Source organism: Electrona antarctica (assembly GCF_951216825.1).
Source record: "Electrona antarctica genome assembly, chromosome: 8".
Classification (NCBI taxonomy): Eukaryota; Metazoa; Chordata; class Actinopteri; order Myctophiformes; family Myctophidae; genus Electrona; species Electrona antarctica.
In genome coordinates this window covers 16,405,283-16,417,800 of record NC_136789.1, presented here as the reverse complement: position 1 = coordinate 16,417,800, position 12,518 = coordinate 16,405,283, and the positions used below count along the sequence as shown (strand labels likewise).

Here is a 12,518-nt window from a genome sequence, read left to right as displayed (position 1 = left end):
GACAGACAACAGGCTGGTGTCACTATGACAGTTCACCCTGTGTTATGATGAGAAGAAGATACATAACATCACAGCTCCCTCATGTGGTCTTAAAAAGCATTACTCTGATATTAATCTCCTCTCTTCAGCATTGACAACAGTGGATTCCTTGTGTCAAAATACTAGTTTGTCTACAGACAAAACAGGTCAACAAGACAATATTATGGACCTTACCCTCCACACTGACCTCTGCCACCTGGAATTGAGAATGCTGTTCATTGACTACAGTTACACGTTCAACACCACTGTGCCCTCCAAGCTCGTCACCAAGCTCAGAGACCTAGGACTCAACGCAACCCAGTGCCACTGGATCCTGGATTTCCTAACAGACAGATCAGAAGTAGTACAGATCTCACGTACTGCTGCACTCATTCTCACCTCACTCTCACATAATAAGGCTAGGTTCAAAATGGCTTCAGAGAAACTTGAACTTGTGCTGCGCTTTAAGCTTTTTCGGGCACACAAAGAAAGTTAAGACATTCCAAGTGATTTCTGCTATGGTATCCCACTCCATATGGAACTAAGACATTCAGAAAATGAGATCAACTCTTTGAAATGCAGGCTCATCATGAATATTCAAAAGAAATACTGTGTTGTGTTAAACAGTAAGGCCAAGCGACTTTCACAGAGTGAATTAAAATGTATTTTCTTGCATTAGGATACATCCCACAGGGCAGTCTGTTAACAAACAAATCATTAAAATGAGGTTAACTTTTGATGCATATAGTCATAGTGCTCTCATAGTATAGTCAGAACAGCATTGAAAAACATTCCAACTCTGAGCAGACATTGAGGGACATTTAACCACTTAAACCAAGTCTATAGTGATAGCTGAGTTGGCTCTGCACTTTTCTCATCTCCTTAATATAAACCAAATCTCTTTGCCAGAAATAACAGATCCACAAGCTCACAATGCGTTGCATTGCGACACGTTGTGAGCTTGTAGATCAGCTATTTCTGGTGAAAGGTCCCCCAGAATAAGCGACACTAGGGTTCAACTGCATCCAAACTTAACATTTATAAAAAAGGCTGTTCTTTCTCCCAAGATCCAAAACAAGATGCAGTTTGTAAGATTTCAGAAAACATTAGCCATTCACTGCAGTCACAGAGAAGAAAAAGAAAAATCTTAATATGCAGAGTACTCCTTTTCCCGTTTCATATTTTCATATCAATACCCCAATTCTAAGCCATTTTATTTAACTTTCTTATTATGCTTTAGGAATTTCAGCAGTTTTCTGTCTTGTTGCACTTGCTCTTGTTGCATAAAATGTACCAGCATTATCATTTTGTCGAATGAACCCTGGAGAGGAAACATGTCCACTCAAATATATTCTATTAGGATAATATTCTGTTATCCATGATTTCTCCAATACAGTACATTAGGATGTGCATGTGACATACGTTAGGTCTTGTTTGATGGCAACAAATTTCACATGGGCAATGACACGGCCAAGAGGTACTGCACGGCATGCGATAGTGCAGACATACTGCTTTGGAAATATCCCACTTCTGTTTCAAATTAATATCAGAAAATCATTAAGTTAAAGCTAAACTGTGTAACCTTTTCAATAAAACAAAAGTTCAATTTGATATATTTATTGACTGGCAAAAGTTTCACAACACCCACTCCATGAATCTCACCCCCGAAAGCCTTTTCTAAATATGTTAAAATAATACAAGTGTACATGGGTCACTTCTCCCGGGAGGGGGGAGCAGGTCACTCCCCCTTCCCCTCTCTGACAACATGATCCATTGTAAATAAATGTGGATGTCATGACATGCAATATCACCATCTGCATTTTAATAGTTCTTCTAAAAACTCACTTCTGTAGTCAATACTGTGACAGTACACTATCCTTTCAAGTGAACAGAACCATGTCCCACTTCCTTTAAAAAATATATATATCTACAGTATAGTTTCCTTGCATATGCAGTTTTATCTGAAACTCAAGCGAGGACACTCCGTGTACACACTTGGTGTGTTCACTCCAGGATGTTTAAAGAAAAAGGTTCATCAGTTAACATGTGTAAACAGGGTGTTTGGTCACATGCCAGAGCCAGTGATGAAAGATAGCAGCCATGATTAGATGTACATAAAAAGAAGACAACTTTGGTAGTTTGTCGATTATTTTGGTTTCGAAGCCAACGAAAAGAGTAGCTGATAGATCTAAATGATGTGTACATGTCACACATGTATGGAGTGGGTGGTTGACGGAATCACTAGGAAATTAAGGTAATATCGGTACAGTACATTGTTGATGTGCAATGACATCATCCTTCGGAACAACCATAGTACATAATACTGTATTTACAGTATGTTCAAATGTATGGATCAGGGCTTAAAAGCAAAATTCCTTTTCAATCGGTTTGCCCCGAGCAGAAACATCCTTGACTTTTTGTTTTTCAAACTGAATAAAAAAAAAGTTTTTCACAAATACCCTTTAACCCATTTAGACCTGAGGACGCATCTGTGTCATATTATAGCTTTTAACCCATTTTGGGCGGGAACCCCTTTTGGTGTTTTAACTAAGCATTATGTTATACTTTAGCTATTGAAAAATAGCAGATCTACAAGCTCATAGCGCGCCACCGAGTGGCGCTATGAACTTGTAGGTCTGCTATTTTTGAAAAATCGTAAAAATGCGGCACAAATCTTTGAATATATATTCTTTCAGAGCGAACGTTTTTTTTATTTCGACGTCTGAATGGGTTAAAAGGTAGGGCAAAAACACTGCAAGTCTGTCCTATAGCAGGAAATGCCATTGATAGAACGAAGGCACACGTATAGATCTAAAGACTTCCTATTATAGGAACCAAGAAATAACATAGTAGTGGAGATTTAGAATTTACATTTCTGTATCCTGATAATGTATCCATTTTCATTTCTGCTCCTAGTCCAATATCGCTCGTTTCTGTTCCTCTAACCGCTTTGGAGCCCTGGTATGTACTCAAACTAATATTTGGAAATATTTTAGGTTTCATTGCTCTGTTTCTACAACTGTTGCCTTTCAGAACTGTTGCTTTTGAAGAGGAAACAGATTGTGTAGACTTCTTAACAGGCTGTCCCGGTCACTGTAAACCATATAGGCATGTCTATGAGAACAAGTGTTCCTTTTAAAAAGGGCAGAGGCAGTCAGTGGGAAGGGGTGATCTCACGAGGGGACCCTTCAGCCGCTTGCTCTGGGCTCTGGCTCATTTCTCCGGGGTTCTGCTCCGGTTCTTCAGGTTTCTGGCCTAGTTCTAGCAGCTCGGGATTGAGCTTCCGGGTCTCGCCGATGAGTCGTTTGATGCCCACCAGCCATTGGCTGACCTCTGTCACGTGATCCACCATCAGAGAGCGGTGGATCTCATCGGCCGCGTCCCAGTGACCCGACCGCAACTCTGGACAGACAAGAAAAGGAGGTGGACATAGTAGGACTATTCCATGTTCCAGCAGCACACTTACATTGTGGAATGGTAGGAATTGGGGAATATACTGTAGAATAGACACCCAAGCTTACAGATAACACCTTGAATGCCCGGATGTAGTTGGAACCAGTAAATCAGCGCGCCCAGCGATTTGTGGCTTCAGAGCCCATTTCAAGGTTACTCCACGCCATATTGGAAGTAGCTAGAAGTAGCCAAAATACCCTTTGGAGGATCGACAGCAACCGGAGCTATGATTACTTCTAACGCGACAAGCGACGGGACACCGATGGGCTGTCAAAAACACAATCTTTGGTTAGAGTTGGAAGCATTGATTTAGAATCAAGAGTTATTCACGTTTTAAGATTTTCGATCTCATCCATTAAAATGGAGGGGGACCACTTTGGATGACGTCCCAACAGGAAATGAAATCGAATGTTGCCCAACAGGCGCTCCCAGTCTGTGGAGCGGTGTGCTCGGTTATGGAATGATTAATGTTCCGTCTTTTGATTAATCTCCGTTCCTTGCATCCGACGTAATTAATTAATAAGGTGGAGACCTCCGCCCCGGGCCCTCAAACTGTTAATGTGGTGTCTTTCCATACTGGGCTACATACGCGAGCAAAATAAAAGCAAATATGGGTGGCCATAACAACTGCGATGTGCGAGCCTGGTTACAAGTCAACATTTGATATTGCCAGAGCCTTGTTTAGCCTGCTTGGAACTTGACACAAAAAAGTATAGGTCTAGTACCAGGTACTAACAGAAAGACAAAAGAAACATGAAAAAGACATGGCGACTGCAGTGGAGTACTGACAACAGACAAGGTTTGTTGACTGTAAGACTGTACAGGTAAGTAATGGTGGAAAAATTACTCATCATACTGTATGTTTTGTAATAATAATCCAAATCTAGAAAGTATGTATGTTTTCAAATAAATGTAGTGGAGTAAAAGTTATGGAAATTGGGTTACTTTACACCACTGCTACTTAGTAGTTACAGTCCTAGCCTAGCCTTCAGCCTCTGTTGTTCGACTGTGAATACCAGAAAATGTTCTTTTACTTTCTGGTATTGACAGCTGACACTGGTAGAGCAGCACTGGGGTCTGTGCTGGTACTGGCTGTTCTCTACAATATTATTACGAACAGTTATTGCTGTGAACTGACATCAGAATAACATTTTAATACTGTTCTGCTACAGTCTGACCCCACACTAACTCTACATCATCACAAAACTCTCTCAAGTTGCGTCTTTCTCTTTTGTCAGGCAAGGGCGGGTCGCATCGCAACGTGATGTGAGCTTGTTGATCTGCAATTTTCGCTACCATCTATAAATTCACAAAATCTCTTGTGTGTGTGCAACTGTTCTAGGCATAACTTGGACACCGTCCAACCGATCGACCAATGGCATGTGTGTCACTGATGGCCTGGGGGTGTGTTGTGATAAGTGGGAATTTGGTTGGATAAAACAAAATAACAGACAGATTACCCTGGGCCAGAGTGCTCATCCGTCTTCTGACTGGCAGAGAGAGTCGTCCAGACCTCCAGCTGTCTTCTAGGACGCGGACCCTCTTCACCACCTCATCACACACGTGACCCTGACAGAGGAGTCACACAGGCCTGGTCAAATCAACAACCAACCCCCTTTGCCCCAACTTTGTTTAACTCATTAAGACCTGAGGACGATTCCACAAATGTCTTCTAAAACAGTTTTCTGAAAAACGTGTTTCTATGTCAGTGGTGCTCAAACTTTTTCATGGCAAGGACCACCTAAAATTATATGCATTTGGCCGCGGAACCCCCCCATCTCAAAATATTTTGTTACAGGAACCTCGGCTCAGAGGCAATTTGACTTAATAATGTTCGCTTGTATGTATTCAAAGCTGACAAGAGCACACATTTTCACAATAAAAATAAATAACAGTTCTACAAGCTCGTAGCGGTAGCGCAGCACAAAGTGACATGTTACGTTATTAGCTTGTATATCTGATATTTTTGAATAGCAAAGTATAAAATAATGGTCAAAGCAGCTACAATATAAAATTACACAGATGCCTTCCCGGTCTTAATGGGTTCAACTAAAACAAAGCAAAAGCATGGCTCACTTTGACGGAGTGTCGACAGACGGCGAGTGCCCAGTTCAACACAGAGACCACTTCCTCAACGTCAGGTTCCGTGTCTGTTCGGCTGTCGTCCGCCTGCGACTTCACCACCTGACCCATTGGAGGAGTGGACCCGCCCACACAGGGAGGGGGCGTCGCCATCGGGCAGGGGGGGTGAGCTAGGAGCAGAAAATACAGAGAAACTAGTCACACTTTTGGCCGCACTTTTGGCAAACCTTTGGGGGCATGTACACATGCCCCTCAATGTTAATTGAACTCAGAGTGTAAATGGAACCAAATGGACCCTTGGTTCCATTTATACACTCTCTAGAGCTACAAATGGATAAAACACCATGTCATACTGTGTATGAACTATGAATGGTCAAACTGTTCAAACAAGCTGTCAGACTGATAAGAGCAGGTTGTGTGTGTGGTGGCATTACACATTACACAAAAATAACTACCAATGGCACTCATATGGAAGGCACAAACCAACAGTTTTTAAATCAGATATCAAAGTGGATGCAACCAGGTGTGTTTAGTTTCAGCTGAACAGAAGCAAAATGTCGGTGGCACAGTTGGTAGTGCTGTCGCCTCACAGCTAGAACGTCCTGGGTTCTATTCCCGCTCGGGACGCTGTGGGTGCTGGCGCCGTGTTTCCTCCTCCACGTCGTCAGTTCCCATACCCGAGGCGGGGTTGGCAAAAGGGCCTTTCTGTGTGGAGTTTGCATGTTCTCCCCGTGTCCCCTAGGGTAGGTACCCTCACAAAAAACATGCAGTAATCCTGGTCTCTAAACTGCCTCCCCCTGGCCAGCCGGGGCGCCTGATGGAGGGGAAAGGAACTGGTTGGAATAACGTGTTCCTTCCACGCGCTACGTCCAACCAGGGAAACTCCCCCGTCAGGTGTAAAAGGAGCAACTTGGACACTCATGCACTCAAGTCCGTTGCTCTCCCCATGTCCCCCATATATGGGGACTAGGTTGGCAGAGGGTGTGTAGAGCCCAGGATCACATTAGATAATTGACACAAGGGTGAAAAATAGGTTACAAAATCGTGGGATAAAAATTATTAAAAAAACAAGCTTCAGACACGCCTCCTCAGGAGACTTGGCTCAGATCTGAACGCATTTGTTTTGGCGTTAGGAACCCGTATGACCTTGCTGAGGTCGACCCCAGGCAGGGTTTGAACCCACAACCTTCCGTATGAAAGGCATATGCACTAACAGCTACATTATATATAATGTAATACCTTCAAGACATGATCTAAACCAGAGGTTCCCAACCTTGAGATTCCCTTCTTGCGTGCCACTGGTACGCGAGAAGGGAATCTCAAGTTTTCCCGTCGTATTTTCAAATCCATTTGAAAACACGAGAAAAAAAGAGAGGACAAACACAGGCAGCGGATTGGCCGTTGCGCGTAGAGCACGACCCTCAATCACCCATTGGAATGCAAATGCATGCCTTTCAGGCAGCCTTTGTATCATACTCGTCTGGCAGGTATATCTCTTTGAAAACCTTTTGTGCTTACTGTGCTTCTGATTGTGCGGGGGTAAAGACACATCTTGCCTGCCCAAAATGTAATTCCTAGAAACCGTTTCCCGACCTTCCTTCACAAGGTCGGGAAACTGTTTGGAAAATCAGTGGTAAAAAGTTGACTCTTCTCCTCCTTGGTATCCTCACCCGTTCATATGTGTGCTCAGCCGCGGAACAACAGCTGCAGCCTATTTTATCACGATCGCGCTAATGAAACAGTGCGGTACAGGCTTATTATTTCATTTAAAGTATCAGAAGTTGATGTTACCCAGGTAAAGTAGGCTAATGCGTCACTCTGAATGTTTAACGTTTTCCACATGTCCAAAAGTAATTTATGAAAAAGTCATAAGCCTAACCTGTTTTTTTTTAAATCATGCGATCATTGTTGATATAACGCCATTTAGGTCAATGATATAACATTGTGTTGTGATATAATAATATAGCAGCGGGTAGACCATAAGGGCCAGTCAACTGTCACCCCCCAACCCCCCCAGGTCCGCGAACATTTTATGAACTGTCAGCCGGTCTGTGACAATAGAAAAGGTTGGGAACCCCTAATCTAAACCTACAATCATTCATCGGCTCACTTAGATCAGCTAGCACAGGAATGCTGTTTGAGCCTCCTAGGCCTAAAGCACCCTGGACAACTCTACACAATCTGACCTAGATTCTTCTTCCTCCTGGCTCCCAAACTGTGGAAAGAACTCCCCATCGCAGACTCACACACACTTTTCCACTGAAAACTCTTCAGTCGACCTCAGCCCTAGAACTCCTCTTTGTATCTTGTATTTTTTTTTTATAGGTTATAGTTTACTGTGCAGAAACATCTTGGTCACTTGATTTGCTTTTGTTGACCATAAATGTTATAGGAAGGTAATTTAAATGTCATGTTGTTTAGAGTAAACAGGTTCATTGTTTACCTGGTATCCTAGTTTCTTTGAGGCACTCTACTTATGTGGCTATTTACTTTAGTTCATGCTTACTCTGCTTAATCAGTAAGTCGCTGTGGAAAATGCCTAAATTGTAAATATCCTGTACATCTCAAGCAAGCACTAGTCATTCTGCTAGTTACCTGGTTGGTCCAGATGTTGACACTGTCACCCACATTGGCACCTATTAACTCTTTTATTGCCCGCTAGGTGGTAGCATAAGCACAGCTAAGCCTTGCCAGCCATTGACTCCCATTCTACGAGCCTCCGTTTTCATTTCCAGGTTATCAGGGAGGTGGGGGCTGTTGTTATGAGGAGTGATCGTTAGCATTAGCGCACACTGTTTAACTCTCGTCATAAAAGGTTAGATGTCCGGAGTGATGCGAGACAAAGTTACAAATGAAATCCGATCATCGGATGCACGACGGCTCACCATGGACAACCCATGGATGAAGCTTTAGAGATACAGGGCATTGAAAATCCTGCTTTTAATGGAGCCTGGATGTAAAAATCCCATAGCTGGTGGGGACGGAGGAGTTGCATAGCTACCGGAGCAATGCTAAAAGGTAAATTGGGGGTCGCCGCTTTCATATATGGAGTATACGGGGGTCTACGAACATGTTCGTAGTTGGCACCTGCCGTAGTACCCTAGCCTAGGGGGTCCGAATATGTTCGTAGATGGCAGAAAGATAATTAACTTTGATTCTGTACACAAGACCTGCACATCAACAGAAATAGTCTCTATGCACATAATGCCATTTTGGAAACATCTTCTTACTTCCGGGCCTCTTCCGACTTGTGTTGCCGATGATACTAATTAAAGCTCTGTTCCATTTAGTGTGCAGTGGTTCTCAAACTTTTTTTAATTTCAAGGACCCCCATAACTCTGAGAGTGTACAAATGGACCCTTGCAAATGGACAACGCCTTGTATTTGGTACCTTGAAGCGGACGAGGCGGAGTTGCCCCACACGGAGGAGGGGCCAGTGGGTTTGAGACGGGAGGGGCAGGCGGTGATACTCCTGGACCTGGAAACCGGAATTAAAATAACATCATCATTATCATCATCATCATCATCATCACAGTACGCAGGCTTAGTGACTAAACAGGAACTATGGAATATGGTAAAAGTAATGACTGTAAGCGGAGGGGTTTTATTGAAGAGACTAACACGGATAACACAGATACTACGGTACTCACTCCACTGCAGTATATTATTATTAGTATAGTGGCAGAAATATACATTATAGTAGGAGTACAATGTCAGTGGTGTGGGGAGAGAGTTTGAGTGACACACACACACACACACACACACACACACGTCACACACACACACACACACACACACACACACACACACGCTTTCATTTTATAGTGTTCCTGTTTCCATTTTGTCTGTTCATTTCTTTATCAGCACTTCCAATTTCACTTGTTTATCCTCAAAGTCAATATCCTGAATACTGTATGAGTGTGTGAGTTCTCTCTTCTTCTGATTGGATCAAATTGTTATCTTGACCTGAAAATTCATTTTCTGATTACTAAAGAGCTGGAGACAGGGAGACGTCCGTTACTGAATAACAATGAATATTGAGCTATTACAACAAATGTAACATCACTTTCATTTAAATGAATAATATGTATCATGTTTGTTACTATTTAACATGCTGTCTTATGTTCTTCATTGCTGTGATATATAGTCTCATCACGTAATGATATATCGCCAAACCCTACTGTAGGTAAATATATATAAATAAATAATAAATAAATAAAAGAATGTGTTCGTACTTTGACCAGTGAGCTGTGGAGGTGGGACTCTCTTGTTTAGGAGGTTCCTCTTGGGTCCCTGGGCTGTCTGGAGGCCGTAGGAGAACTGTGGAGGGTCATTCCATCCACGCTCCTGGTTGCCTTGGTAAAACAGAGTAAAGAAAACATTTAAGTGAGTGTTGATTTATTGTATTTTATTGAACCAAAGTAAAAGTACAGTTTGCATGTTCTCCCCATGTCCCCTAGGCCTAGGGTATAGGTACCCTAAAAAAAACATGCAGTAATCCTGGTCTCTATACTCCCCCTGGTCAGCCGGGAGTCCGGGACACCTGATGGAGGGGAAAGGAACCGGTTGGAAATGGAATAACGTGTTCCTTCCACGTGCTACGTCCTACCGGGGACACTCCCCCTGTCAGGTGATAAGAACTAAGGAGCCTGCTCTCTTCTCATGCATTGAAGGAAGCAGGAGCTCAGTTCGGGGCTCGCCCTAGGTTGGCAGTGGGAAAGTAGCGCCCGGGATTATAGCTTAGGCAATTACAAAATCGTGGGATAAAAAGATGTATATAAAAAACACATACACACTCAATCCAGTGCAACTAGCCCAAGGCTAGTCTCTCGAGACAGACTGTTGATTCCAAGAAAAGAGGGCACTGACGTTCCTTTATTTTTTTACGATGGGTTTGCACACACACAAATGCGCGCGCACACACACACACACACACACGTTCTTTATTTTAATCCGCAAATTACAATTATTTTTTACAGGGAAGCAAATATAACAGGGTTGACAGTTCATGGGCACCTAAGGACACACATGGTACCTTCTCCTCCACACAGACAGATTGCCTATAACAGCTGAAACAGAGCAGTATTTGGCTTTGCTCTTTGTCATGCCAGCTATTGTTAGGCCACTCGTGGTCAGTTTATGTACATGGTCCAGGCTTCTGAATATCAATGGCGAATCTACATCGACACCCAAGGTTTGTTATGATTCCAAGTAATGGTTGGCACTTAGAATGTTTATCTTGGAATTAAATCAAAGACACAGCCCGCCTCCAGAGTCAGGACCTCCTTGTGACAATATAGCCTCTTCCATTTGTTTTCTTTTCACACACACACACACACACACACACACACACACACACACACACACACACACACACACACACACACACACACACACACACACACACACACACACACACACTTATTTATTAACAGTAGTACATTTCAAGCACAACTCAATACAAACACTGTTAACTGTGGACGACACCATAAAGCATTACACTTGTTTACAATAGGGTCCACCATTTTCAATTCATCACCTAGCTGTTGTAAAGTATTTTCCTGGTTTTATCCTCGTAGCAGTACAGTTTTTGTATTGACTTGTACCCACTGTGGCTCGCACACACACACACACACACACACACACACACACACACACACACACACACACACACAGACAGAGACACACACACACACACACACACACACACTTATTTATTAACAGTAGTACACACACACACACACACACACACACACACACACACACACACACACACTTATTTATTAACAGTAGTACATTTCAAGCACAACTCAATACAAACACTGTTAACTGTGGACGACACCATAAAGCATTAAACTTGTTTACAATAGGGTCCACCATTTTCAATTCATCACCTAGCTGTTGTAAAGTCTTTTCCTGGTTTTATCCTCGTAGCAGTAGTTTTTGTATTGACTTGTACCCACTGTGGCGCGCGCGCGCGCGCGCACACACACACACACACACACACACACACACACACACACACACACACACACACACACACGCCTTTAAAATGTGTTTAGTTTAGCAAGCACACACACTCACAGCCAGTCAGTCACTGGCCACGGTAAGAAATTACATCATTGTCAATTTGGTTGTTTTTAACCTCACGAGAACAGTTAAAATGTTATTATCCTGTGGAAGATTCAATCATAGTCATACCTGGTTTGATGTACATGTTGTCTTCCATTGTTTACACGTAAGGCGCAGAGTCAGAATCTAAAGCTTTTCTTCTAATCGTTCGAGGTGTAAAGTAAACTGTTAAACAACCGCTTGCCTTTACTTTCATCGGACTGAAGAAAAAACAACAAACGACTGTTTTTTTCCGGGACACGTGGATGGTGTGTCGTATTTCCTGTGACGTAGTCAGCAAGTTCATAGTGACGATGTCGCCCTCTAGTGACTACCGTTGACTGTTGCCTCAATGCCTACATTAAAATCATTGTTGGATGGATGAATGGCTTTCCCAGTGGTAGCTTCGTTTTTATTTAAATTTTTGGTAAAAAAACAATGTCTAAAACAATATATTTGTCACCAGAAGTCATATGAAGCATTATATTGTGATAATACTATATAATTAAATATGTTTTTGGCCCTGTATCGTATGGGTGTGTAAGTGTAACTGCATGAGTGTGTACTAGGCATGCATACAAATGCAACCAAATGGACCCCTCACAGTCTCTCAGAGAGGTGTCCTTGAAATTAAAAAGTTTGAGAACCACTGTACACAAACTGGAACAGAGCTGACCTTAATTAATATCATTCCTTCAACACCTGTGAAGGACGTATAAGGGGCCTGGAAGTAGGAAGAGTTATTTCCAAATTAGCTGCTGTGCATATAGGCCTACCCAAGCCCCCAGAGAGGCTTACCAATGTTGAAGCTGCGAGGCGTAGTGGTGAAACCTGGAACTGCAGCCGGGCCCCTG

At 42.8% G+C, this 12,518-nt stretch overlaps 1 protein-coding gene across 1 annotated transcript; it reads right to left on the bottom strand.

Moving 5' to 3' along the window:
• Positions 1–831: 831 nt before the first annotated feature.
• Positions 832–11,974, bottom strand: sra1 (steroid receptor RNA activator 1). The gene is made up of 6 exons (XM_079507833.1): positions 11,755–11,974; positions 9,789–9,908; positions 8,945–9,031; positions 5,548–5,723; positions 4,932–5,040; positions 832–3,420 (listed from the first exon to the last, which is right to left on the bottom strand). Exons 1-6 carry the CDS (start codon positions 11,780–11,782, stop codon positions 3,173–3,175), a joined length of 768 nt encoding a protein of 255 aa, XP_079363959.1. The 5' UTR covers positions 11,783–11,974; the 3' UTR covers positions 832–3,172.
• Between the last annotated feature and the right edge of the window lie 544 nt (positions 11,975–12,518).

Excerpts from the sequence above, each read along its gene's own strand:
- sra1 (XM_079507833.1), bottom strand. The coding sequence starts at position 11,782 with ATGGAAGACAACATGTACATCAAACCAG. Across the intron at positions 9,909-11,754 it reads CAACATGTACATCAAACCAG|GCAACCAGGAGCGTGGATGG; the intron begins GTATGACTATGA and ends TGTTTTACCAAG. Across the intron at positions 9,032-9,788 it reads TCCACAGCTCACTGGTCAAA|GTCCAGGAGTATCACCGCCT; the intron begins GTACGAACACAT and ends TCCGGTTTCCAG.